A 26,391-nucleotide genomic window follows, 5' to 3' on the forward strand; every position below is an offset into this window, starting at 1 on the left:
CGCACTTCTATGCCTACTATTCAAGGCCCGATTTGCTTAATAAGCCAAGTTTTCATGAATTAATATATTTTCTCTAATTTTTTTCTTATGAAATTATAAAGCTACCCATTTCATTGCGTATGAGGTCAATTTTTTTTTTATTGGAGTTAAAATTAATGTAGATATATGACCGAATGTAACCAACCCTACCTAACCTAACCTAACCTATCTCTATAGGTTAGGTTAGGTTAGGTAGCCGAAAACGTTAGGTTAGGTTAGGTTAGGAAGGTTAGGTAGTCGAAAAACAATTAATTCATGAAAACTTGGCTTATTAGGCAAATTGGGCCTTGAATAGTAGGCATAGAAGTGCGTTCTGGCTACTAGGTACGACATATATATATATATATATATATATATATATATATATATATATATATATATATATATATATATATATATATATATATATATATATATATGTCGTACCTAATAGCCAGAACGCACTTCTCAGCCTACTATTCAAGGCCCGATTTGCCTAATAAGCCAAGTTTTCATGAATTAATGTTTTTTCGTCTACCTAACCTACCTAACCTAACCTAACCTAGCTTTTTTTGGCTACCTAACATAACCTTACCTATAAATATAGGTTAGGTTAGGTTAGGTAGGGTTGGTTAGGTTCGGTCATATATCTACGTTAATTTTAACTCCAATAAAAAAAAATTGACCTCATACATAGAGAAAAGGGTTGCTTTATCATTTCATTAGAAAAAAATTATAGTAAATATATTAATTCAGGAAAACTTGGCTTATTAGGCAAATCGGGCCTTGAATAGTAGGCTGAGAAGTGAGTTCTGGCTACTAGGTACGACATATATATATATATATATATATATATATATATATATATATATATATATATATATATATATATATATATATATATATATATATATATATATATGTCGTACCTAGTAGCCAGAACGCACTTCTCAGCCTACTATGCAAGGCCCGATTTGCCTAATAAGCCAAGTTTTCATGAATTAATGTTTTTTCGACAACCTAACCTACCTACCCGGACCTAACCTTACCTTTTGGGCTACCTAACCTAACCTAACCGATAAAGATAGGTTAGGTTAGGTTAGGTAGGGTTGGTTAGGTTCGGTCATATATCTATGTTAATTTTAACTCCAATAAAAAATAACTCACCTCATACATTATGAAATGGGTAGCTTTATCATTTCATAAGAAAAAAATTGGAGAAAATATATTAATTCAGGAAAACTTGGCTTATTAGGCAAATTGGGCCTTGCATAGTAGGCAGAGAAGTGCATTCTGGCTATTAGGTACGACATATATATATATATATATATATATATATATATATATATATATATATATGTCGTACCTAGTAGCCAGAACGCACTTCTCAGCCTACTATGCAAGGCCCGATTTGCTTAATAAGCCAAGTTTTCATGAATTAATGTTTTTTCGACTACCTAACCTACCTAACCTAACCTAACCTAACTTTTTCGGCTACCTAACCGAACCTAACCTATAAAGATAGGTTAGGTTAGGTTAGGTAGGGTTGGTTAGGTTAGGTTAGGGTTGGTTAGGTTAGGGTTAGGTTAGGTTAGGTTAGGTAGGTATATATTTATATATATATGTCGTACCTAGTAGCCAGAACGCACTTCTCGGCCTACTATTCAAGGCCCAATTTGCCTAATAAGCCAAGTTAACCAGTATTAATATATTTTCTCTAAATTTTTTCTTATGAAATGATAAAGCTACCCATTTCATTATGTATGAAGTCAATTTTTTTATTGGAGTTAAAATTAAAATAGATATATGACTGAACCTAACCAACCCTACCTAACCTAACCTAACCTATCTTCATAGGTTAGGTTCATTTAGGCAACCGAATAAGTTAGGTTAGGTTAGGTTAGGTAGGTTAGGTAATCGAAAAATAATTCATTCATGAAAACTTGGCTTATTAGGCAATTCGGGCCTTGCATAGTAGGCTGAGAAGTGCGTTCTGGCTACTAGGTACGACATATATATATATATATATATATTTATATATATATGTCGTACCTAGTAGCCAGAACGCACTTCTCGGCCTACTATTCAAGGCCCAATTTGCCTAATAAGCCAAGTTAACCAGTATTACAATATGGATGTTTATGTTGAGTGTTGGTGTAAGTTTGGGTCAATACTTCGGCCAGGGAGGAGAATCTTTCACTGACCAACAGAACCAACGCATTTCTTTAACTCGACGGAATACAGTTATTGCTCCAAATGCATTTGTAAGGAACCTACAGATTCAGAACGCCCTCCCAGTGCAGCAGGGGTTCCCAGTTCAGCCTCGGTTACAGCCTTTACCTTTTAATCAGTTCAACATTCTCCAAAACGTTCCAATCCAGCCACAAGTTTTCCAGTCACCACAAGTGGCATTTCCTCCGTTCTCGCCACAACCACCTGTGGTGCAGCCTGCTTCTCCACTACCTACACAGTCGCCCCTGAACCTTTGTGGCCACTCCTCCGCTCTTGTACGTATAATAAACTTCTTGATTTACTACGCTTCACAAAAAAAAATATGCATAATGGCAAGCAAAAATTGTAACACTTTGGCACCCCACAGATACACGCCACTTACAAAAGCCGCGGGTACCACTTATCCTGGTGCAGAACCCAAGCCACCTTCAGTTGGGATCAAGGCAATTCCTATTGTTCGGGTCTTGGTAGAGACTTCAGACTTGTCTCAATAGAATCCAAAGATATTGATGACTTTATTACTGACATCATTGCTAGACGTACGTACCTCTCGATTATATATATATTTTTTTTTTTATATATATAACGCGATCCAATGATGTGTACTTCGAAAACTTTAGAAATTCAAACTTTAGGTTATATGTGAATTGATCTCCAAATTTAATTTTGCGCTGGGGTTCAACAAGTGCAGATGAGATTAATTTTGATCCTATTTCAGATGCAGTAAAGTTCTTCTGGAGTGGCGGCAACAAACGAGGTTATGGCGTCTGGCGGTGGCTGTCGGGAAGCTTGGTGACTTACAGCAAGTGGTCCCATACTGGAGGGTATGTGGTCACCTTTCCCAGTGTTTATGAATATTATACTGTCCCTCTTGTATAATGATGCCGCTGAATTGTAATAGTTCGGTTAACTAGACTTAATTTATTTCACCGTGAGCAGGAATGGTCAGCCACAACCAGACAACCGTGAGGGACACGAGGACTGCTTAGCAGTGATGAACAACTTCTACAACGACGGCATTAAGTGGCACGACATTGCTTGCTACCACGATAAGCCCGTCATTTGTGAGACTTCGGTCTTGCCTTCTCCTTATTCTAACTTTTAATGGTATTGACCAACAACGGCACTAGTCGTGACCGATAAATGTTACTCGCTGCTTCTATTGCTCTAGCATAATTTGTGAAATAAATTGGAATTTATATAATCTACTTTGTCTCAAATGCCATCACCAATTAGAGGTGGAAAGGGAGAGCTTTCATATACACTAATTGGTTTGTATAATCTCATAAAACCGTTGGTTATTAATAACCAATATTTATAAGATTTGTAATAACCTTAACTTTAAGTTCACCTGAAGTATTAATCTTTAGGACATTCTTTTTTTTTATTTTCTTGGTATGTATGTTCATCTAGTTGTGCTTGCAAAGAAAAGTCTTTGGCTCTTTACATTCACATCACCTGGTGTACAGATTAGTGGGCTCAATTATACCAACACTTCCAAATGTGTATGGAGTCTGCCTACCCCACCTCCTTTCCTGATGCATTCAATGTATTAATTACCGACATTGAAAGTTCCTTCTAACGTTCCTGTGGCTCATGGGTACTACATTTCAACATAGCTGTGTTCACATACCACCCGTGTAAACTCTCTCATTATCTACCTGTCAATTCCTGAGAATTTTGTAGGTAGTGATCATGTCCTCGTCAGAGATCACCCGTCATTCAGCTACGTGAAGAGAATTTCGGCTTCTTCGTAACTCTTGCCTCTTGCTTCTGGGACTAGCATAGTGATTTTTTTTTTTTTTCCTCTCCCTCTCCCAGCTGTCTTGTGCTTGACAGGGGTACGGGCTCCATGCTGGGACTGCATACTTCAGAACTGGTCTTACGTACGTGGTTTACAAGGTTTTAAAAAAAATTCATTACACTACTTCCTAAAAGTAGTCCTGGTGTTAACCAGCCTTAAACATTAATTTTTACATGCTTAAACATCTGGGATAGTAAACGGTTAGATTTATCGTTCTTACAATTTGCTGTTACCCAGGTCATTGAAGCCCTTTCCTGGGAGGTAGCCGAATGCTTGGCAGCTCACTAAAGTGTTGGCGAGATCCAAATGTGGGTTTCAAAGAATGTGCCCTTAGTGCAATTCCTTGTCTGTCATGTTGTGACGGGAAAGGACCATAGAGATTGAGACGATGACATTGAGGAGAACTAGAAATAAGAAATTGTTCTGGTGGATTCGTTCACGAGTCTCCTCTTTGCAGCCAGCCATGTGCTACTTGTTTCGCCACTTGATTACTTTTAGTGAACGTGCCTTCCATACTACAGTAATTTTTGTTGCTGCCTTGGCTTCTGAACTGAATCTTTCCCATGCCTGTGCTACATGTAATAGCAGTATGGACGTGGGGCCTCAACTTGCGTTTGCATCCCCCTCCCCGCTCAGCTCGTTGTCGCCGTCTGGGGGCTTAGTGGGCGGCTGCCGGAGTGTGATGCTCCTTGGGACAGTCCTCTGTCCTTTTCTAGTCTTGTGCTCCTGCTGCCGTCCTCTCCAATTCTGCTGGGCATCTTTTCCTTTTCCTTCTGTTTCGTTTTTCTCCCCCCTCTTCTCCTATCTGCTTGCCGTTTCCTGCCGACCTTTTGCTCGTTCTGGTTCTTCCCTTGGACTTCTTCTACTTTGACGCCCGGGTGCTTGAGGAGGCATACTCTTGCACCCGTAGAACTGCGGTACCCGACGTCGAGAGCGAGGGGAACCTTTTATTGTCAATCCCCACTTCGTCACTGAACCCGATCTCGACGGACTGTCGGTTTCTTAAGGTGGCGTTTGTGGGGCGTATACTCACGACGCACCCCTAGGAGGCCCCGACAAGATCGGCGATAGCTTCTTGTTGGGTGTCCTGCCTCTAATTGTGGCTCCATGGTGGGTGTGGGGGCACATTCGTGAGTGAATTCGTAATTTCGTCAAGATGATAACCCCTGTTTCGGCTGTTTCTGGCTTACCTTTTCAGGCTCGTGGGGTGGGCGACCAAGCCCCCGAGTCGGTCCGTATTGGAAGACCGGGCTCTGTAGCCTCCGCTGCATTGGGCCCCGACCTTGCTCCTCCTTTGGCCTCTCTGACTCCTTCCCCTGGCTCCCCTCCCTCCTCTGTGGTTGGGTCGAGCCCCAAGCCCCCAGTGGTGACTACCTCGTCCCCTGGCGCGGCTCCTTCTCTAGTTGTTACTACTGCGCCTTTTAACCCCTCTCTCTCTGGGGGTTCTCACCGCCGTTCTCGTCACGGCCGCCCTCGCTCGATTCCTTCCAGTTCTGCTACCTATCAAGCCTTGTTTGGTCCCGCTTCGTGGGCCAAATATTTTGATCTTCTCCCTCTTGATTCTGCGCCTCCTGACGATTTCTCCCTTCATCGACATCTCATTGATTCCGTGGATGCCTCCATTACTTTTAACCCCACTCGTCTCGGTACGCGTGTCGTTGCTGCTCCTTCTCAGGATGCTGCTTCCCGCTTGGCTGCCTTATCCTGCCTTGGCGAGACCCCCGTTCGGGTCTCGAAGAACGTCCAGTTGAATGCCAGTGTTGGCACTATTTTGCTCCCGCCCCATGTTGCAACCGGTGTTCGGGACCTACGCGACTGCCACGACGATATTCGACATATCCTCGCTGCCCAGGGCCATTCTATTCTCCAGGTGGACACGTTTACTCGTCCCCCTCGTGGTAGTCGCCGTCAACCCCTCCGGGTTGTGAAGATTACCTTTGATGGTAGGACCCTTCCACCCTCTGTCATTCTTGCTGGTGCCAGGTGCTCTGTCCAGGAGTACATTCCTTCTCCTCGGCTCTGCAACAAGTGCTGGAGGTTTGGGCATGGTGCCCTCCGCTGCTCCGGGACTGTCTCTCTCTGTCCTTTGTGTGGTGGCGAAGGTCACTCTAAGTCGGAGTGCGCTTCTCCCCAGGCTCGTTGCCTCAACTGCGGTGAGGCCCATCCTACCTTCTCCCGTGCGTGTGTCCATTACAAGCTTGAGGCAGCCGTCCTCAACTTGAAGCACCGGGAGCGTTTATCTTTTCCTGAGGCGAGGCGCCAGGTTCGCCGGCTCCCGCCTTATGCTAATATCTCTTATGCTCGCGTGTTGCGCTCTTCCTCTCCTCGTCCTTCCCGCCTTCCTCTGACTCACAACCGTTTCCAGGCCTTGGACCCTGATGCGCCCACTGCCCCCTCCTCTGTCCCTTTGGGTTCTCTCCCGAAGGATCCTCCTCCTGGTCCTCTGTCTGGGGTTCCCCTTCCTTCTACCCGGTCTGTCGTGTCTTCTGTGTCTCCTTCCTCGTCCCCCTCCGATCCTCCTTCCCATCCTCTTCCTCCATCTATCGGCTCTCCCCGCCGCCTGTCGGTGCGGGCGGATGTCCATCGCTCTCCTAACGGCCGTCGTGTGTGCTCTCGTTCGGCTTCTCCTGTTGAGACACTGGAATCCGTTGCCCGGTACGTAGTTGCTGGTACACCGGTCTCTTTAAGTCAGAAGCGTAAGCCTGGCTCCTCTCCTTCCTCTTCCCCGGCGGGTAAGAAGGCTTCGCTTTCTTCCTCAGCTCCTCCTCCTGGCTCTGTTGCTCCTTCCACTCCCGTTTCAGTGCTTGCGCCCCCTGTTCCTGCTATGGAGGTTTCTTTGGCCCCTGCTTCCCTTTCGGTTGCTGCTCTTGCTGGGGTGCGCTCCTCTCTTTCTACTCCCCCTCTTCCTGCTGCTGTCCTTGACTGCTCCTCTCCGTTGTCTCCTCCTCCTCCTCCTCCTCCTCCTCCTCCTCCGGACCCTGCCCGCCCACCTCTGATCTGTTCTCCCGTTTCCTTCCCTCCGTCTTTGCTCAGTTTACCCATGCCCCCTAACCCTGACTTTGCTGACCCTGATCCCGACCCTGATATTCTTTAACGTGCTCTGTTGGTCTTTCGCCTTTGTTTCTTCCTTGTTCTCTGTTTTTGTCCTTTCTCTTCTCGTCGTTGTCCATTCTTCAATGGAACGTTCGAGGTTATTACGCCAATTTCCTCGAACTCCAACTTCTGGTTTCGCGGTTTTCGCCCCTTTGTGTCTGTCTCCAGGAGCCGATGCTTGGTGCTCGTCCTGGTCGTTTTCGTGGCTATTCCTTTCTCTCCCCCCCCCCAGCCATTGCTGGGGCTTCTAATTCTTCTGCTCTCTTGATTCGGGCTGATGTTCCCTTTGTTCCTTTACTTTTTCCTTCGCCTCTCCGTTGTTCTGCTGCTCGTATCTTTGTGGGGAAATGGTACACAGTTTGTTCCATTTATCTCCCCCCGGGTGTCCCGCTCTCTCTTCCTGATTTGAAACACCTCCTAGACTCCTTGCCGGAGCCTGTGCTCCTGCTGGGTGACTTCAATTGTCGTCATTCTCTTTGGGGTGACGTTCTGACGAATACCCGGGGTCGCCTCCTTGAGCCGTTTCTCCTCTCTTCTTCCCTGTCTCTTCTGAATTCTGGTGAGCCCACTCATTTGGACTCTCGAACTCGCACCCTTTCTTGTCTTGATCTTTCTCTCTGCTCTTCTTCTCTTTACTTAGATTTCACATGGCAGGTTCTTGATGACCTCCATGGAAGTGATCATTTCCCCATCCTTGTTTCCTTTTTCTCTTTTCGCCCTTCCCTCTCTTTCCCTAAGTGGCAGTTTGCTAAGGCGGACTGGACCCTGTTTTCCCTCAGTGCTACTCTCTCTGACCTCTCCCTTCTGCCCCTCTCTCGCGCTCTCCTCCTTTTTCATGACACTGTCTTCGACGCTGCCCTCCGCTCTATTCCTCGCTCTTCCTCTCGGGGTCCACGGAAGTGCGTTCCCTGGTGGAATGCGGACTGTGCTCGGGCTGTCCGCTGTAAGCGTGCAGCCTGGAAGAAGCACCGCCGTAGGCAGACGACCGATTCTTTTCTTTTCTTTCGGAAAGCGAGTGCGGTGGCCCGTAGGGCCATCCGTACGGCTAAACGTGAATGTTGGGCATCTTATGTCTCGACAATTACGTCCGAAACCCCTCTGGCCCAGATCTGGAAGCGTATCCGCAAGATAGCGGGTAAGTTCGTTCCCGATGTTTCACCGGTCCTTCACCTCCATGATACTCTTGTGGCGGACCCGTTGCAGGTCGCTTCCGAACTGGGTTCCCACTTTTCTTCTGTTAGCTCTGGTCTTCATCTTCCCCAATCTTTCCTTCTTCGTAAACCTGTCCTTGAGTCTCGTCCTTTAGATTTCTGCACTCATCTTCAGCTTCCCTATAATGATCCCTTCTCTCTCTCTGAACTTCGTTCTGCCCTGGCCCTCTGCGGTTCTACGGCGGCGGGCTCCGATGGTATTCATTATGAGATGCTTCGCCATCTCCCTCCGAGCACGTCTCAGTATTTACTGAGTCTGTATAATCGGATCTGGGAGTCGTCGTCAGTCCCTGAGGACTGGCTCGATGCCGTTGTCCTCCCTGTTCGCAAACCAGGGTCTCTGGGTACTTCCCCTAAGGACTTTCGCCCTATTGCTCTCACAAGTTGTGTCTGCAAACTCTTTGAACGTATGGTTAACGTTCGTCTGATGTGGTTCCTGGAACACCATCACCTCCTCTCCCCTTCTCAATTTGGTTTCCGCAAGTGCCGCAGCACGACAGATGTCCTGGTGAACTTGGAGGTCTATATACGTACTGCTTTTGCTGCGAAGACCTCCGTTGTTGCCGTCCTTTTTGACCTAGAAAAGGCTTACGACACCACTTGGCGTTATCATATCCTATCTCAACTTCATTCTTTTGGCCTTCGTGGTCATCTCCCTCTCTTTCTCCGCAGCTTCCTCTCTCGTCGTTCCTTTCGGGTGCGCCTTGGTACCGCTCTCTCTCCCCCTTTTCAGCAATACGAAGGTGTGCCCCAGGGTAGTGTTCTGAGCACTACTCTTTTTCTGGTTGCCCTCAATGGTCTTCTTTCCTCTCTTCCTTCTGGTGTCTTCTCCGCTCTCTATGTCGATGATCTTACCCTTTGTTGTCAGGGTGATGATTCGCCTCTCCTTCAACGCCGGCTTCAACTTGCGATTGATGCCGTGTCGTCTTGGGCCACAGGTCATGGCTTCAAGTTCTCTACTTCTAAGACTTGTGCCATGACTTTTACGCGGAAACGGGTTGTTCTTCGTCCCTCTTTGTCACTTTATGGTCATCCCCTTGAATACAAAGATTCCGCGAAGCTTTTGGGGTTATTCCTTGACACTCGTTTGTCTTGGTCTCCCCATATCTCTTACCTCCGTGTTGAGTGCTCTAAGTCCCTTACCCTCCTTCGGGTCTTGTCCCATACTTCTTGGGGGGCAGATAGGCGCACTCTCCTTGCTTTACATTCCTCTCTCGTCCTGTCTAAGCTCGATTATGGTTGCCCTGCTTACTCGTCTGCTTCTCCTTCTACTCTTCGCCGTCTTGATGCTTTGCACCATACTGGGTTGCGCCTCAGTTCTGGTGCCTTTCGTTCGACTCCCGTCCTTAGCTTGTATGTTGACACTGGCTTCCTGTCTCTCCAGGACCGCCGTGATCGCTACTGTCTTCGCTATCTTGCGCGGTCCTTGCAACATCCTTCCTCTCGTCTCTGTCGTGCTTTAACTTTTACCCCTCCTGCGGTTCCTGTTCCTCTTCACCACCTCCCTCTTTCTGTCCGGTTATCTCGCCTGCAGGATTCTCTTTCCGTTCGTATTTCTGATGTTTCTCCTCGTGTTGTTCCTTCTTTGCCCCCGTGGAGGGTCCCTCTTCCGCGGTTTTGTACATCCTTGACTCGTATCACTAAAGCTTTTACCCCTCCTACAGTTCTAAAACGCCTTTTCCTCGAGCACTTTTCTTCTCACTCCCGCTCCGTTTCTGTCTTCACCGATGGGTCTAAGTCAGCGGACGGTGTTGGCTACTCTGTTGTTTTTCCTGATCGCACTTATATGTGTCGCTTGCCTCCGGAGACTAGCATCTTTACAGCGGAACTTTATGCTATTCTCTATGCTCTTCGTCTCCTGCTTTCTCGTTGTCAGTCTTCCTTTGTGGTTGTTGTTGACTCTCGTAGTGCCCTCATGGCTCTCGGGTGCTTTAATCCAGTTCATCCGGTAGTTGTCGAGATCCAGCATTGGCTGTTTCTCGTTCACAGTAAATTTAAGTCGGTTGAGTTTTGTTGGGTTCCCAGCCATATTGGCGTGTCTTTAAATGAGCGTGCGGATGCTGCCGCTAAGGAAGCTGTCCGCTCTTGTCCCATCTCTCGTAAAGGCATTCCGTATTCCGACTTTTACCCGGTTATCCATTCCTCAGTCCTTACCCGTTGGCAGGCTTCTTGGTTGTCTGTTACTGGTAACAAGCTACGTACTCTTAAATGTTGTGTTTCCTCGTGGCCGTCCTCCTTCCACCGTAACCCGCGGTGGGAAACAGCTCTAGCGAGGTTGCGTATTGGCCATACTCGCTTAACCCATGGTCACTTGATGGAGCGCCGCCCTGCTCCTTATTGTCCTAGTTGCATTGTCCCTCTTACGGTCGTGCATGTCCTTCTTGAATGTCCTGACTTCCAGGACGAGCGTGTGTCTTGCTTTCCGACCGCCCCTCGCGGTCACCTGTCCCTCGATAGACTTCTTGGTGACTCGGATACTTTTGATATCGTTCGCCTTATGCGTTTTTGTTCTCGTATTGGCATCCTTGGTGATATTTAGCGCCCTCTGATTATTTTGCGTATTTGATGGTGCTACATAGCCTTCCCGGTTTGGTGCCTTCTTTTGATAATTACTTACTTACTTACTTGCGTTTGCATGGTGTCCTTTTTGCCCATTGTGTGGCAAGATGGCCACTTTAAATCTCATTTTTGTTCTTCCTAGCTCGGTTTCAACGGTAGCGATGCTCGCTCGGCTGTTTCTTAACCTTGGGAGGGGGTAGCGCAAGCACTTGTGCCCTCGCACAAACACAACCTGGCATATGCAGAGTAGTCAACATTTGGAATGCATTTAGTGATGTGGTCGAGGCAAACTCCATACAGTTTCAAATGTAGATTTGATAGAGCCCAGTAGGCTGGAGAATCTGTACACCTGTTGATTGACGGTCGAGAGGCAAGACCAAAAAGTCAAAGCTCAACCCCCGCAAGCACAACTAGGTGTGGTCAGTTCCTGAGATCATACGCCAAATACAAAACAGGGTAAACACTCTCCCAGGCCGGCCTCCACAATCATACAACATTCGTATACATGAAGGACTGTATAGCTGGAGATAGCCTCACATGGTAACACGGCGCCATGGCACTGACGCGGTGTTTCGTGATTAAGGCACCAGGGGCATAACGTGACTAGTGTAGTTTCATACACGTATCCCCCTGGTATACACACTGGCAGGTGTCTGCGGTCCGTACACAGCGTAATGGCATGGACAACATTACCATGCAGTGAGACTTAATGTCTCCTTGCGTTGGGCTGAAATTACAATGTCCCTAAATTGCTTGTAGAGCTTCCCTGATAACATTCTGTGCTGGGATATGTAGTCAATGTGACAAGATGACGAGAGATGAGGGTATTACGCACGGATCTAAACCAACAATCTTGATACACCTGTCAAGAAAATGCAGTTGACTACTTTTAAGTTCATGCCTCACTAAATCAAGGTAGTTTTGTTCACGGATTCCGGATTCTGCCTCACTACGGCGGAGTCGGGTTGATGAACGATGAGAAAGAGCGACTCGAGTGTCGCTACAGGTGGTGATTCGCGTAGTTTTGCCCTTGCCATGTCAAGACATCTACCTACTGAAGTGGCACCCTTCAGAATGGTTTGTAGAGTAAAGGAAAGGCAGCGCGGTACTTGTCCTCTTACAAATTGTCTGAATTTGGCAATTTACCCGTGTGGGCGAAAATGGACGCAATTTGAAAACTAGAGAATAAAAGATTGAAAATTTGGGATTTATTTTTTTCAAAAACAGTAAGTTAAAGGTCCTCTGGTAGGTTTGGAAGGCAGGAAATTCTCCTAAACTTTCAGAACGTCACAAAAAACGTCAATTGAAAGTTTTCTTTCCTAACCTTTCCGAGTAAGCCAGAGGACTCAAACAGAATACAGGACAGATATAAATTTTGTGAGCTGACTTCATATCAAATTACGTATACGTTTCGCCATAGCGCGCATACAAGCGAAAAGCGACTGTTATTTTTAAGAGGACGGGTTGGTGTACTCAAATTCCAAGTTTGACATATGCCCAGTGACGTTAAGGTGTGGAGACCTGGTGGTGAGGTAGTGGCCAAGACAGTTGACCTCTCCAACCCCCCCTCAAATCCCCCACACCCCTATTCACTTGCTACACAAACTCATATGAAGCATTCTTTTAACTATACCTTTCGTCAGACAACCTACAGCGACCCCAGTAGCAGCAATTGAATAGTTTAAGAGCTGTATATTGACACCCATCAAGCTGGTGTAGGTCGATTATTTCCTAAATCGTGGTCTTGTGCACCGCCATGCTGCTTGTGCACACACAATAGTGCACAAAACTAGCTGGGGAAATCCATTCCCTCCGTCTTGAATAAGGTGCGGAGGTGAAAGATAATCACTAAGTGGGAGAGGAATTAAGTCTCAATAAGGATATCCCAAATTCCAGTCATGTCCCCACCTGCCCACAACACTAAGACGTCATCTCGGGACGGCCCAAGGTGCGCCCTTGCAGTCAGAAACTGCTTAATGCAAAAAGTAAGTAATTATCAAAAGAAGGCACCAAACCGGGAAGGCTATGTAGCACCATCAAATGCGCAGAATAATCAGAGGGCGCTAAATGTCACCAAGGATGCCAATACGAGAACAAAAACGCATAAGGCGAACGATATCAAAAGTATCCGAGTCACCAAGAATTCTATTGAGGGACAGGTGACCGCGAGGGGCGGTCGGAAAGCAAGACACACGCTCGTCCTGGAAGTCAGGACATTCAAGAAGGACATACAAGACCGTAAGAGGGACATGCAAATAGGACAATAAGGAGCTGGGCGGTGCTCCATCAAGTGACCATGGGTTAAGCGAGTATGGCAAATACGCAACCTCGCCAGAGCTGTTTCCCATCGCTGGTTACGGTGGTAGGAGGACGGCCACGAGGAAACACAACATTTAAGAGTACGTAGTTCGTTACCAGTAACAGACGACCAAGAAGCCTGCCAACGGGTAAGGACGGAGGAATGGATAACTGGGTAAAAGTCGGAATATGGAATACCTTTACGAGAGACGGGACAAGAGCGGACAGTTTCCTTGGCGGCAGCATCTGCACGCTCATTTAAAGACACCAATATGGGTGGGAACCCAACAAAACTCAACCGACTTAAATTTACTGTGAACAAGAAACAGCCAATGCTGGATCTCCCAACTACTGGATGAACCGGATTAAAGGACCCAAGAGCCATGAGGGCACTACGAGAGTCGACAACAACTACAAAGGAAGACTGACAACGAGAAAGCAGGAGACGAAGAGCATAGAGAATAGCATAAAGCTCCGCTGTAAAGATGCTAGTCTCCGGAGGTAAGCGACACATATAAGTGCGATCAGGAAAAACAACAGAGTAGCCAACACCGTCTGCAGACTTAGACCCATCGGTGAAGACAGAAACGGAGCGGGAGTGAGAAGAAAAGTGCTCAAGGAAAAGGCGTTTTAGAACCGTAGGAGGGGTAAAAGCTTTAGTGATACGGGTCAAGGAAGTACAAAACCGCAGAAGAAAGACTCTCCACGGGGGCAAAGAAGGAACAACACGAGGAGAAACATTAGAAATATGAACGGAAAGAGAATCCTGTAGGCGAGATAACCGGACAGAAAGAGGGAGGTGGTGAAGAGGAACAGGAACCGCAGGAGAGGTGAAAGTTAAAGCACGACAGAGGCGAGAGGAAGGATGTTGTAAGGACCGCGCAAGATAGCGAAGACAGTAGCGATCACGGCGGTCATGGAGAGACAGGAAGCCAGTGTCAACATACAAGCTAAGGACGGGAGTCTAACGAAAGGCACCAGAACTGACGCGCAACCCAGTATGGTGCAAAGTATCAAGACGGCGAAGAGTAGAAGGAGAAGCAGACGAGTAAGCAGGGCAACCGTAATCGAGCTTAGACAGGACGAGAGAGGAATGTAAAGCAAGGAGAGTGCGCCTATCTGCCCCCCAAGAAGTATGGGACAAGACCCGAAGGAGGGTAAGGGCCTTAGAGCACTCAACACGGAGGTAAGAGATATGGGGAGACCAAGACAAACGAGTGTCAAAGAATAACCCCAAAAGCTTTGCGGAATCTTTGTACTCAAGGGAATGACCATAAAGTGACAAAGAGGGACGAAGAACGACCCATTTCCGCGTAAAAGTCATGGCACAAGTCTTAGAAATAGGGAACTTGAAGCCATGATCGGTGGCCCAAGACGACACGGCATCAATTGCAAGTTGAAGCCGGCGCTGAAGGAGAGGCGAATCATCACCCTGACAGCAAAGGGTAAGATCATCGACATAGAGAGCGGAGAAGACACCTGAAGGAAGAGAAGAAAGAAGACCATTGAGGGCAACCAGAAAAAGAGTAGTGCTCAGAACACTACCCTGGGGCACACCTTCGTATTGCTGAAAAGAGGCAGAAAGAGCGGTACCAAGGCGCACCCGAAAGAAACGACGAGAGAGGAAGCTGCGGAGAAAGAGAGGGAGATGACCACGAAGGCCAAAAGAATGAAGTTGAGATAGAATATGATATCTCCAAGTGGTGTCGTAAGCCTTTTCCAGGTCAAAAAGGACGGCAACAACGGAGGTCTTCGCAGCAAAAGCAGTACGAATATAGACCTCCAAGTTCACCAGGACATCTGTCGTGCTGCGGCACTTGCGGAAACCAAATTGAGAAGGGGAGAGAAGGTGATGGTGTTCCAGGAACCACATCATACGAACGTTAACCATACGTTCAAAGAGTTTGCAGACACAACTTGTGAGGGCAATCGGGAGAAAGTCCTTAGAGGAAGTACCCAGAGACCCCGGTTTGCGAACAGGAAGGACAACGGCATCGAGCCAGTCCTCAGGGACTGACGACGACTCCCAGATCCGATTATACAGACTCAGTAAATACTGAGACGTGCACGGAGGGAGATGGCGAAGCATCTCATAATGAATACCATCGGAGCCCGCCGCCGTAGAACCGCAGAGGGCCAGAGCAGAACGAAGTTCAGAGAGAGAGAAGGGATCATTATAGGGAAGCTGAAGACGAGTGCAGAAATCTAAAGGACGAGACTCAAGGACAGGTTTACGAAGAAGGAAAGATTGGGGAAGATGGAGACCAGAGCTAACAGAAGAAAAGTGGGAACCCAGTTCGGAAGCGACCTGCAACGGGTCCGCCACAAGAGTATCATAGAGGTGAAGGACCGGTGAAACATCGGGAACGAACTTACCCGCTATCTTGCGGATACGCTTCCAGATCTGGGGCAGAGGAGTTTCGGACGTAATTGTTGAGACATAAGATGCCCAACATTTATGTTTAGCCGTACGGATGGCCCTACGGGCCACCGCACTCGCTTTCCGAAAGAAAAGAAAAGAATCGGCCGTCTGCCGATGACGGTGCCTCTTCCAGGCTGCACGCTTACAGCGGACAGCCCGGGCACAATCCGCATTCCACCAGGGAATGCACTTCCGCGGACCCCGAGAGGAAGAACGAGGAATAGAGTGGAGGGCAGCGGTGAAGACAGTGTCATGAAAAAGGAGGAGAGCGCGAGGGAGAGGCAGAAGGGAGAGGTCAGAGAGAGCATCACTGAGGGTAAATAGGTTCCAGTCCGCTTTAGCAAACTGCCACCTAGGAAAAGAGAGGGAAGGGCAAAATGAGAAAAAGGAAACAAGGATAGGGAAATGATCACTTCCATGGAGGTCATCAAGAACCTGCCACGTGAAATCTAAGTAAAGAGAAGAAGAGCAGAGAGAAAGATCAAGACAGAAAAGGGTGCGAGTCCGAGAGTCCAAATGAGTGAGCTCACCAGAATTCAGAAGAGACAGGGAAGAAGAGAGGAGAAACGGCTCAAGAAGGCGACCCCGGGTATTCGTCAGAACGTCACCCCAAACAGAATGACGACAATTGAAGTCACCCAGCAGGAGCACAGGCTCCGGCAAGGAGTCCAAAAGGTGTTTCAAATCAGGAAGAGAAAGCGGGACACTCGGGGGGAGATGAATGGAACAAACTGTGTACCATTTCCCCACAAAGATACGAGCAGCAGAACAATGGAGAGGCAAAGGGAAAAGTAAAGGAACAAAGGGAACATCAGCGCGAATCAAGAAAGCAGAAGTATTAGGAGCCCCAGCAATGGCTGGGGGGGGGGGGGAGAGAAAGGAATAGCCACGAAAACGACCAGAACGAGCACCAAGCATTGGCTCCTGGAGGCAGACACAAAGGGGGAGAAAACCGCGAAATCAGAAGTTGGAGTTCGAGGAAATTGGCATAATAACCTCGAACGTTCCATTGAAGAATAGACACGTTAAAGAATATCAGGGTCAGGATCAGGGTCAGCAAAGTCGGGGTTAGGGGGCATGGGTAAACTGAGCAAAGACGGAGGGAAGGAAGCGGGAGAACAGACCAGAGGTGGGCGGGCGGGGTCCGGAGGAGGAGGAAGAGGAGGAGACAATGGAGAGGAACAGTCAAGGACAGCAGCAGGAAGAGGGGGAGTAGAAAGAGGGGAGCGCACCTCAGCAAGAGCAGCAACCGAAAGGGAAGAAGGCGCCAAAGAAACCTCCACAGCAGGAACAGGGGGCGCAATCACTGAAATGGGAGGGGAAGGAGCAACAGAGCCAGAAGTAGGGGCTGAGGAAGAAAGCGAAGCCTTCTTACCCGCAGGGGAGGAGGAAGGAGAGGAGCCTGGCTTATGCTTCTAACTTAAAGAGACCGGTGTCCCAGCAACTACGTACCGAGCAACGGATTCCAGTGTCTCAACAGGAGAAGCTGAACGAGAGCACACACGACGGCCGTTAAGAGAGCGATGGACATCCGCCTGCACCGACAGGCGGCGGGGAGAGCCGAGAGATGGAGGAAGAGGATAGGAAGGAGGATCGGAGGGAGACGAGGAATAAGACACAGGAGACATGACAGACCGGGCAGAAAGAAGGGGAACCCCAGACAGAGGACCAGGAGGAGGACCCCTCGAGATAGAACGCAAAGGAACAGAGGAGGGGGCAGTGGGCGTATCAGGGTCCAAGGCCCAGAAACGGTTGTGAGTCTGAGGAAGGAGGAAAGGACGAGGAGAGGAAGAGCGCAACACGCGAGCATAAGAGACATTAGCATAAGGCGGGAGCAGGCGAACCTGGCGCCTCACCTCAGGAAAAGATAAACGCTTCCGGTGCTTCAAGTTGAGGACGGCTGCCTCAAGCTTGTAATGGACACACGCACGGGAGAAGGTAGGATGGGCCTTACCGCAGTTGAGGCAGCGAGCTTGGGGAGAAGTGCACTCCGACTTAGAGTGACCTTGACCCCCACACAAAGGACAGAGAGAGACAGTCCCAGAGCAGCGGAGGGCACCATGCCCAAACCTCCAGCACTTGTTACAAAGTCGAGGAGAAAAAATATACTCCTGGACAGAGCACCTAGCACCAGCAAGAATGACAGAGGATGGAAAGGTCCTATCATCAAAGGTGATCTTCACAACACGAAGGGGTTGACGGCGACGACCACGAGGGGGACGAGTAAACGAGTCAACCTGGAGGACAGAATGGCCTTGGGCATCAAGGATATGCCGAAAATCATCGTGGCAATCCTGCAGATTCCGAACACCGGTTGCAACATGGGGTGGGAGGAGAATAGTGCCAACACTGGCATTCATCCGAACGTTCTTGGAGACCCGAACAGGGATCTCGCCAAGGCAAGATAAGGCTGCCAAGCGGGAAGCTGCATCCTGAGAAGGAGCAGCAACTACACGTGTACCGAGACGAGTGGGGCTGAAGGTAACAGACGCATCCACGGAATCTACAAGATGCCGGTGGAGGGAGAAATCGTCAGGAGGCGCAGAATCAAGAGGGAGCAGATCAAAGTATTTGGCCCATGAAGCGGGACCAAACAAGGCCTGATACGCGTCAGTATGGGATGGAATCGAGAGAGTGCGGCCAGGGCACAAAAGGCGTTGAGAACCCCCAGAGAGAGAGGGGTCAAAAGGCGCAGTAGTCACAATGAGAGACTTAGCTGCACCAGGGGACGAAGTGGTCACCAATGGGGGCTGGAGGTTCAACCCAACCACAGAGGAGGGAGGGGAGCTGGGGGAAGAAGTCAGGATGGTCAAAGGAGGAGCAAGGTCGGGGCCCAACGCAGCGGAGGCTACAGAGCCCGGTCTTTCAAGACAGGCCGACTCGGGGGCTTGGTCGCCCACCCCACGAGCCCGAGAGGGTACATCAGAAACATTTAACGACATAGGTACGAAGAGTGATAAATTCATTCATGAATGTGCCCCCATACCCACCATGGAGCCACAATTAGAGGCAGGACACCCAACAGGAAGCTATCGCCGATTATGCCGGGGCCCCCTAGGGGTGCGTCGTGAGTATACGCCCCAGAAACGCCACCTTAAGAACCGTCAGTCCGTCGAGATCGGGTTCAGCGACGAAAGGGGGATTGACAATAAAAGGTTCCTCTCGCTCGAGACGTTGGGTACAACAGTTCTACGGGTGCAAGAGTATGCCTCCTCAAGCACCCGGGCGTCAAAATAGAAGAAGTCCAAAGAAATAATCCGAAACAAGCAAAAGGTCTGCAGGAAACGAAAAGCAGATAGGAGAAGAGGGGGGAGAAAAACGAAACATAATGAAAAGGAAAAGCGATCCGGTACAATTAGAGAAGACAGCAGCAGGAGTGCAAGGTTATAAAAGGACAGAGGACTGTCCCACGGAGCATCACACTCCTGCAGCCGTCCACGAAGCCCCCTAACGATGCCAATGGGCCAGATGGGGAGGGGGTTATTACAAAAATTAGTCACGTACCACACTGTTCCAAAAAGATCCAAACGTGAAAAGCAAGGTTAATCCTGATCTATCGCCTCAGCAATGCACACGGCTTACATAAATACAGAAACAATGTCCATCCAATGGACCCCACGTGGCTCCTTCCTTTCCAAAACCCAGAGAGCCAGTGACACTTTCTCGGTGCGCCATTGGGACGGGGGGGGGGGGGGTCTACAACTCCAAAATATATATATACAGAGAATTTCAAACTAAGCAGCTTAGCAAAACTTAATCTCTCGCCTGCAAGGAATGGAGGGGATTGGGGGGGGGGGTGTTAATGACGGTACCCTCGTCGGCCCATCAATACATTTACAATAATAACGAGTACATCTTACACCTAATATATAATACATCATATATAATATAATGTTATAGTATAATTCAACATAATAGCATACCCCTTAATATGAGGACATAATACTGGGTATAGTCCCATCAATTAACCAACAGTAGCCTAGTTCGTGCAACATCATACTAATATATATGAATAACTAGCAGTACCGGGCCACACGTTGCTGTGGCTCAGCCACAGCAACCTTCCCTGTCCCCCAGTCCTCCCCACCATTCCCAACTCGCCCATATCCTCGGCCTCCCAACCATTCCCCACTCCACTGTCCCCTCGTTCTTCCCCACCATTCCCAACTCGCCCATATCCTTGGCCTCCCAACCATTCCCCACTCCACCGTCCCCTCGTCCTTCCCCACCATTCCATACTCCCTCGTTCAATGCCTTCCCGAATGGTCTTATGTTCCCACCAGAAAATTGGGAACATCAAGTGATCTGATGTTCCCATCACTGAAATATAAGCAAAACAGTTAAAAAATGAAATGAAAATATGAAAAAAAAAAAAAAATATACTATACACATGAAATGAACGGTATGGTAAACTACACAGCTCAATTCCAATTCAATTCACTCAAAATAATTAAATCAAAATTAAAATAAATCAAAATCTATGAAAATTTAATTCATCTTTGCAACCAGAAACATTGAAGTAGAATTGTAACATATTTAGCATAGCATGTGTGTTGCTTTTACATGCAAGAGATGGCATTGTTTTTCAAGAAAAGCATAGTTTTACTGTCACAGATGTGGGATCTATACTCATACTTATGCAAGGAACGGTATGGTAAACAACACAGCTCAATTCCAACACAATATCACACAAAACAATTCAATAACAAATATAATAAATTGAAATCTATGAAAATATCATTTATCAATGGAATAGAAAACATTGAAATGGAATTCGTGACATATTTAGTATAGCGTGCATGTTGCTATTATGTGCAACAGATGGCGGTGTTTTTCAAAAACGCATGTATTTACCTGTCACAGGGGTGGCATCTATATAGTGGGTATATAAAACCACGCACCTATTCGAATGCAACGTTTTGTCAAAATTTCAAAGCAATCGGTGAAGAACTTTTGGAGATTACAGCGTGTAATGCTCTTATGTCCAACAGATGGCGCTGTTTTTAAAAAAAAACATGTTTTTTCCTGTCACAGGTGAGGACTGTATATAGTAGATATATAAAAAAACGTGCCTATTCGAATGCAACATTGTGTCAAAATTTCAAAGCAATTTGTAAAGAGGTTTCGAAGATTTTCCACACATGAAAAACTCAGTTTTTCAGAAAAAGCATGTTATTTACCGTCTCAGACGTGACATCTATATAGTATGTATATAAAAACCTGGCCGGATGCAAATGAAACGTTGTGTGAAAATTTCAGTGCAATCGGTGAAGAACTTTCGGAGATTAGCGATTTTGAACAAACGAACATTTTCCGTTTATATATATAGATAATACTGTCTACATAGTATTGTATAATATGACATGTATACATAGCAGCCTATCTATAATATAATGACATCGTATTAGGGATGGCAAAACAAATCAAATAGAAGTTACAGAAAACTTTTTTGGGGGATCGAATCATTCTGAAAGTAAGAGTTTTCCGATTCATGTTGGCTTTAGGACCTGTCAAGCTTGATGCACAAGTTATACTCGCGTGACCCCAGCAAGATTAAGTGATTTGATGAAATATCTGTGCCCAAATGTTCACTGAGAACTTTCAGGATTAGGGTTAGGTATCAGACAACTTTAAATTATTTTGTACAGACAGTGTGGTCTACTGGTATAGTAATGGATGTGCAAAGAAGCTTGGAGTCCTGGCTGTCTGTGTTCGATTCCTTCTGGGGAAAGGAGTTCTTTAATGCATGTGTGCTTGGAGACCATTCAAGCTCAACCAACAAATGATACTCGCATGTCCCCAGCATCATGAAGTGAGTTGAGGATATATTTTTGCTCAATTGACCACTGAGAGCTGTCTTGAATTGGGTTAAGGGGTCAGACGACGTTCAATTCATTTGTACAGTGTGGTCTAGCGGTATAATACTAGACACTTCATGGGGGCATGGAGCTCTGGCTCTCCGGGTTCGAATTCTTCTTGGGGAAAAGAGTTTTCTGACGCATGTTGGCTTGGGGACCATTCAAGCTTTACGCACAAATGACTCTTGCGTGTCTCAAAAATGATGCAGAGATGTGATGGAATATTTGTTCCCAAATGGCCAGTGAGAGCTGTCGGAAATTTGGTCAAGGGTCCGACGACTTCTAATTCTTTTGTTCAGTCAGTTCAGTTTGGAACTGGACACGCCAAAGTGGATGGGGACATTAGCTGTCATGGTTCCAATCCTTCTGGGGAAAGATATTTCAGACGTATGTTGTCTTAGAGACCATTCAAGCTTGAGGCAAAATTATATTTGCGTGACCCGTGCAGAATAAAGTGATTTGATGAAATATCTTTGCATAAATGACCACATAGAGTTATCGGGAATTCGGTTAAGGGTCAGCCGCCTTCCAAATTCTTTTTGTACAGTCAGTGTGGTCTAGCGGTATAGTATGGGACACGCCAAGGAGCATGGAACCCTTGCTGTCTTGGTTCCAATCCTTTTTGAAAAATGAGTTTTCTAATTCATGTTGCATTGGTGACCATTCAATCTTAATGCACAAAATATATGTTTGTGTGTTCCAAGCATGATGCAGTGATTTGATGAAATATCAGTGCACAAATGGTCACTGAGAGCTGTCGGGAATTGGGTTAAGGGTCATATGACTTCCATTTTTTTTTTACAGTAAGTGTGGTCTAGCGGTATAGTACTCGACACGCCAAGGGGCATGGAGTCCTACCTGTCATGGTTCTAATCCCTCTGTGGGAAAGAGTTTTCTGATGGACGTTGGCTTGGGAACCATTCAAACTTCACGCAAAATGATACTCGCGTGTCCTCAGCATGAAAAAGTGAATTGATGAAATATCTGTGCCCAAATGGACACCGATAGCCTCCGGGAACTGGGTTAATGAACAGACAACTTCCAATTCTTTTGTAAAGTCAGTGTGGTCTAGTAGTATAGTATTGTACACACCAAGTAGCATGGAACCCTGGTTGTCTGGCTTCGAATTCTTCTGGGAAAAAGAATTTTGTGATGCATATTGGCTTGGGGATAATTCACGCTTGACGCACAAATGATACTCACATGTCCCCAAATAGATGAAGTGATTTGATGAAAAATCTGTTCCCAATTGATCACCAATAGCTGGCGGGAATTGGGTTAAGGGTCCTGGTTGATACCTGATTGATGGGGTTCTGGGAGTTCTTCTACTCCCCAAGCCCGGCCCGAGGCCAGACTTGACTTGTGAGAGTTTGGTCCACCAGGCTGTTGCTTGGAGCGGCCCGCAGGCCCACATACCCACCACAGCCCGGTTGGTCCGGCACTCCTTGGAGGAACAATCTCATTTCCTCTTGAAGATGTCCACGGTTGTTCCGGCAATATTTCTTATGCTCGCTTGGAGGGTGTTGAACAACCGTGGATCGCAGATGTTTATACAGTGTTCTCTGATTGTGCCTATGGCACCCCTGCTCTTCACTGGTTCTATTCTGCATTTTCTTCCATATCGTTCACTCCAATACGTTGCTATTTTACTGTGTAGATTTGGGATCTGGCCCTCCAGTATTTTGCATGTGTATATTATTTTATATCTCTCTCGTCGTCTTTTAGTGAGTACGTTTGGAGGGCTTTGAGACGATCCCAATAATTTAGGTGCTTTATCACGTCTATGCGTGCCGTATATGTTCTCTGTATTCCCTCTATTTCAGCAATCTCTCCTGCTTTGAAGGGGGAAGTGAGTACTGAGCAGTACTCAAGAAGGGACAACACAAGTGACTTGAACAGTACAACCATTGTGATGGGATCCCTGGATTTGAAAGTTCTCGTAATCCATCCGATCATTTTCTGGCTGACGCAATATTTGCTTGGTTATGCTCTCTAAACGTTAGGTCGTCAGACATCATTATTCCCAAATCCTTTACATGCTGTTTTCCTCTATGGGCACATTTGATTGTGTTTTGTACCCTGTACTATGTTTAAGGTCCTCATTTTTACTGTACCTGAGTACCTGGAATTTATCACTGTTAAACATCATGATATTTTCTGGTGCCCAGTCGAAAACTTTATTAATATCAGCTTGAAGTTTTTTAATGTCTTCAGCCAAGGTAATTTTCATACTGATTTTTGTGTCATCTGCAAAGGATGATACGAAGCCGTGACTGGCATTTTTGTCTATATCTGATATGAGAATAAGGAAAAGCAGCGGGGGGCCAAGAACTGTACCCTTAGGTACAGAGCTTTTAATTGCGCTTGGACTCGATTTTATGTGGTTGACTGTTACTCGTTGAGTCCTGTTTGACAGAAAACTGAGTATCCAGCGTCCTACTTTACCGGTTATTCCCATTGACTTCATTTTGTGTGCTATCACTCCATGGTCACATTTATCGAAAGCCTTTGCGAAGTCCGTGTATATCACATCAGCATTCTGTTTTTCTTCTAATGCCTCAGTGACTTTGTCGTAGTGATCAAGTAGCGGTTAGAGGCACGATCTTCCCGCTCGAAATCCATGTTGGCCTGGGTTGTGAAGGTCATTGGTCTCCACAAAATTGGTGACCTGACTCCTAATCACTCTCTCAAATACTTTTATTATGTGCGACATTAGTGCAACTGGTCTATAATTCTTTGCCAATGCTTTGCTCCCTCCCTTGTGTACAGGGCTATGTCTGCTATTTGTTGTCCCTTAACTCCCTTTGCCACTTCGGGGGGATATAGGGTGTTTATGTAGCTTCAGGGCACCAATCCCCCCAGCCACAGGGCATGGCGAGAAGGCACCCCTAAGCATACCTAATTCCCTATCAAACACAAACTAAAATACACATAAATGGCAGATCTCATCACAACCCACAAGAGTTAAGATGATACTAATAACACACACAATAATAACATGAAAATAACATACACAAAATGGAAAATTCTTTTGTATTTGTTTTTTTCCTATATGGGACACAGCACACAAAGGGAGAGGTGTATAGTATATCATTAAAAAAGAACTAATGCTGGAGGCAAAACAACACGCTGCCTAAGCGGCAGGATTGTTGACTTAACATCGGCATACATGGGAAAAATTATTCATAGTGAAAGCTCCTAACAGGGCCCCGGAGCGGGAGGGATATCATGTATGCGCATGGGGGTCCCTCCGGCTGCTGCCTTACATACTCGTGGGCTCCGGCCAGGTCATCCACCCTCTTGTGAGACACTATTTTGAAAAGTGGTACTCCAGATGACGACTCTGCTTAGATGGTTGGGTACCAGGTATCCTGGCTGCGGTTCACCTAAGCAAGACTATATTAACCCTTATGCACCCCGTGCACGGTGATCCTGGGACTAAGGTGGTCTGCCCCAAGATGTGGTGTTGGACCATATTCTGTAGATGGAATATGTCCAGGTCAGGGCTTTCACAGAGCAAATCTCAAGGTTGCTCCTGGTGAGTCCCATATCCTGTAGACCACGTGCACTCTCCTTGCACCATCCTCCTCTCCAATTAAGGGTTATTGAAGAGGCGGATGCTGTGTCCTTCCCGGTATATTCCCTGACCTTTTGAAGGATCTCTGGCGTGCCATACCTGTCGCACATGCTCTGATGTTGACGGGATAGTGGGAAATTATCAGCAGAGACCTGGGTATCTGATATTAAGGCCTCATCACCTTTTCATGCTATGATGTCTGTCTTACAGCAGGTCCCTCCATCCGGTATACGGACTTCACTTCGTTCCACCTTAAAACCACTTTGCCACAGGCGGCCAGCTACGAACTGGGTGATATCGTCATGACGTTTCACCCGAGCCCCATGTGTCTTGTGTCATGCCTGGGATATGTGGCCCAGGGTCCTTGATTTCTGGCAAGCATCGCAGAGACCAGAAGCCTCGGGTCTACCCCTAGCTGCTCTAGATGGAGTGGCTACAGCGTTTGCCCTAATCTGGATGGCATGAGCAAAATTTCCCCCGCTTAGCAACCGGGTACCGGATGCGACCTACTTGTGGCAAGATGGAACCTCACAAGAGGACGCAAGGCCGGCACCATCGACCATGCTATACAGTTTTGCTTTCCACTTTCTAGAGCGCTCAGTCGTTCTGTTAGAAGGAGTTCCGGCGGCCGTGGTCGGGTCTATCCATCGACGCATTCGCACTTGGAATGCGGGTAGGAGAGCTGCTGCCACTACCACTGGATCCTCTGACTCTACTAATGCTACGAACCGCTTGTTCTTCTGTAGGTGGATCGATGTGGCAAAGTCGGCTATTAGGAGTATCATGAGGCAGCCTCAGCCAGCCACGAATGGCATGCCGCAGCCGCCGGTCAAGCCTCGCTAATTCCGTCTAAAACACGCGTCCAAGAACAAGCCGGTGGTTCATCTTGGGGATTAGGTGGTGTTTTAGTAGGTATAGATAGCCTCTGTTGGGGTTTGAGTGGCGTCCTAGTGATATTCATCAGGCCGTCCTCAAACAGGGAACCATAGGATAAGCGTCTGCCCCCGGCCCCGATAAGTATTCCTAAGAACTTATACTCGTCCGCCACACTCATAATACCGATTTCATCGTCCCCGACGTAGTATGCCTTCCTGGTGGGAACATGCCACGTCTTGCGATGTGAATCGATCGCTATGCTTAGCGTACGGCATACTGCAGCATTTATTTTAAGACCAGAGCCATGCAGTGTGTGGCAAATACTTGTTCGAGTGTCTGTAGTCCGGCAGCAGTTTCTGCTGCCACAACCAGATCGTCAGCGAATGCCAGTGATGATACCTTTTCGTTCCCCCAGTCCAACCCCTAGCCCCAAGTCCTTAGCC

The 26,391-nt window shown here is 47.1% G+C and overlaps 1 protein-coding gene across 1 annotated transcript; it reads left to right on the top strand.

The window, feature by feature from the left end:
- The first annotated feature begins 2,147 nt into the window (after positions 1-2,147).
- LOC123753470 (E-selectin-like) lies at positions 2,148-3,455 on the top strand. The gene is made up of 4 exons (XM_045735457.2): positions 2,148-2,525; positions 2,618-2,789; positions 2,969-3,074; positions 3,190-3,455. The coding sequence occupies exons 1-4, from the start codon at positions 2,154-2,156 to the stop codon at positions 3,353-3,355; spliced, it is 816 nt and encodes a 271-aa protein (XP_045591413.2). The 5' UTR covers positions 2,148-2,153; the 3' UTR covers positions 3,356-3,455.
- The last annotated feature ends 22,936 nt before the right edge of the window (positions 3,456-26,391 follow it).

Source organism: Procambarus clarkii, chromosome 64 (genome assembly GCF_040958095.1).
Source record: "Procambarus clarkii isolate CNS0578487 chromosome 64, FALCON_Pclarkii_2.0, whole genome shotgun sequence".
Classification (NCBI taxonomy): Eukaryota; Metazoa; Arthropoda; class Malacostraca; order Decapoda; family Cambaridae; genus Procambarus; species Procambarus clarkii.

Bases quoted from the DNA above. Each gene is read 5' to 3' on its own strand.
- LOC123753470 (XM_045735457.2), top strand. From the start codon at position 2,154: ATGTTTATGTTGAGTGTTGGTGTAAGTTTGGGTCAATACTTCGGCCAG. The intron at 2,526-2,617 runs GTACGTATAATA...GGCACCCCACAG, and splicing joins GTGGCCACTCCTCCGCTCTT to ATACACGCCACTTACAAAAG. The intron at 3,075-3,189 runs GTATGTGGTCAC...CACCGTGAGCAG, and splicing joins AAGTGGTCCCATACTGGAGG to GAATGGTCAGCCACAACCAG.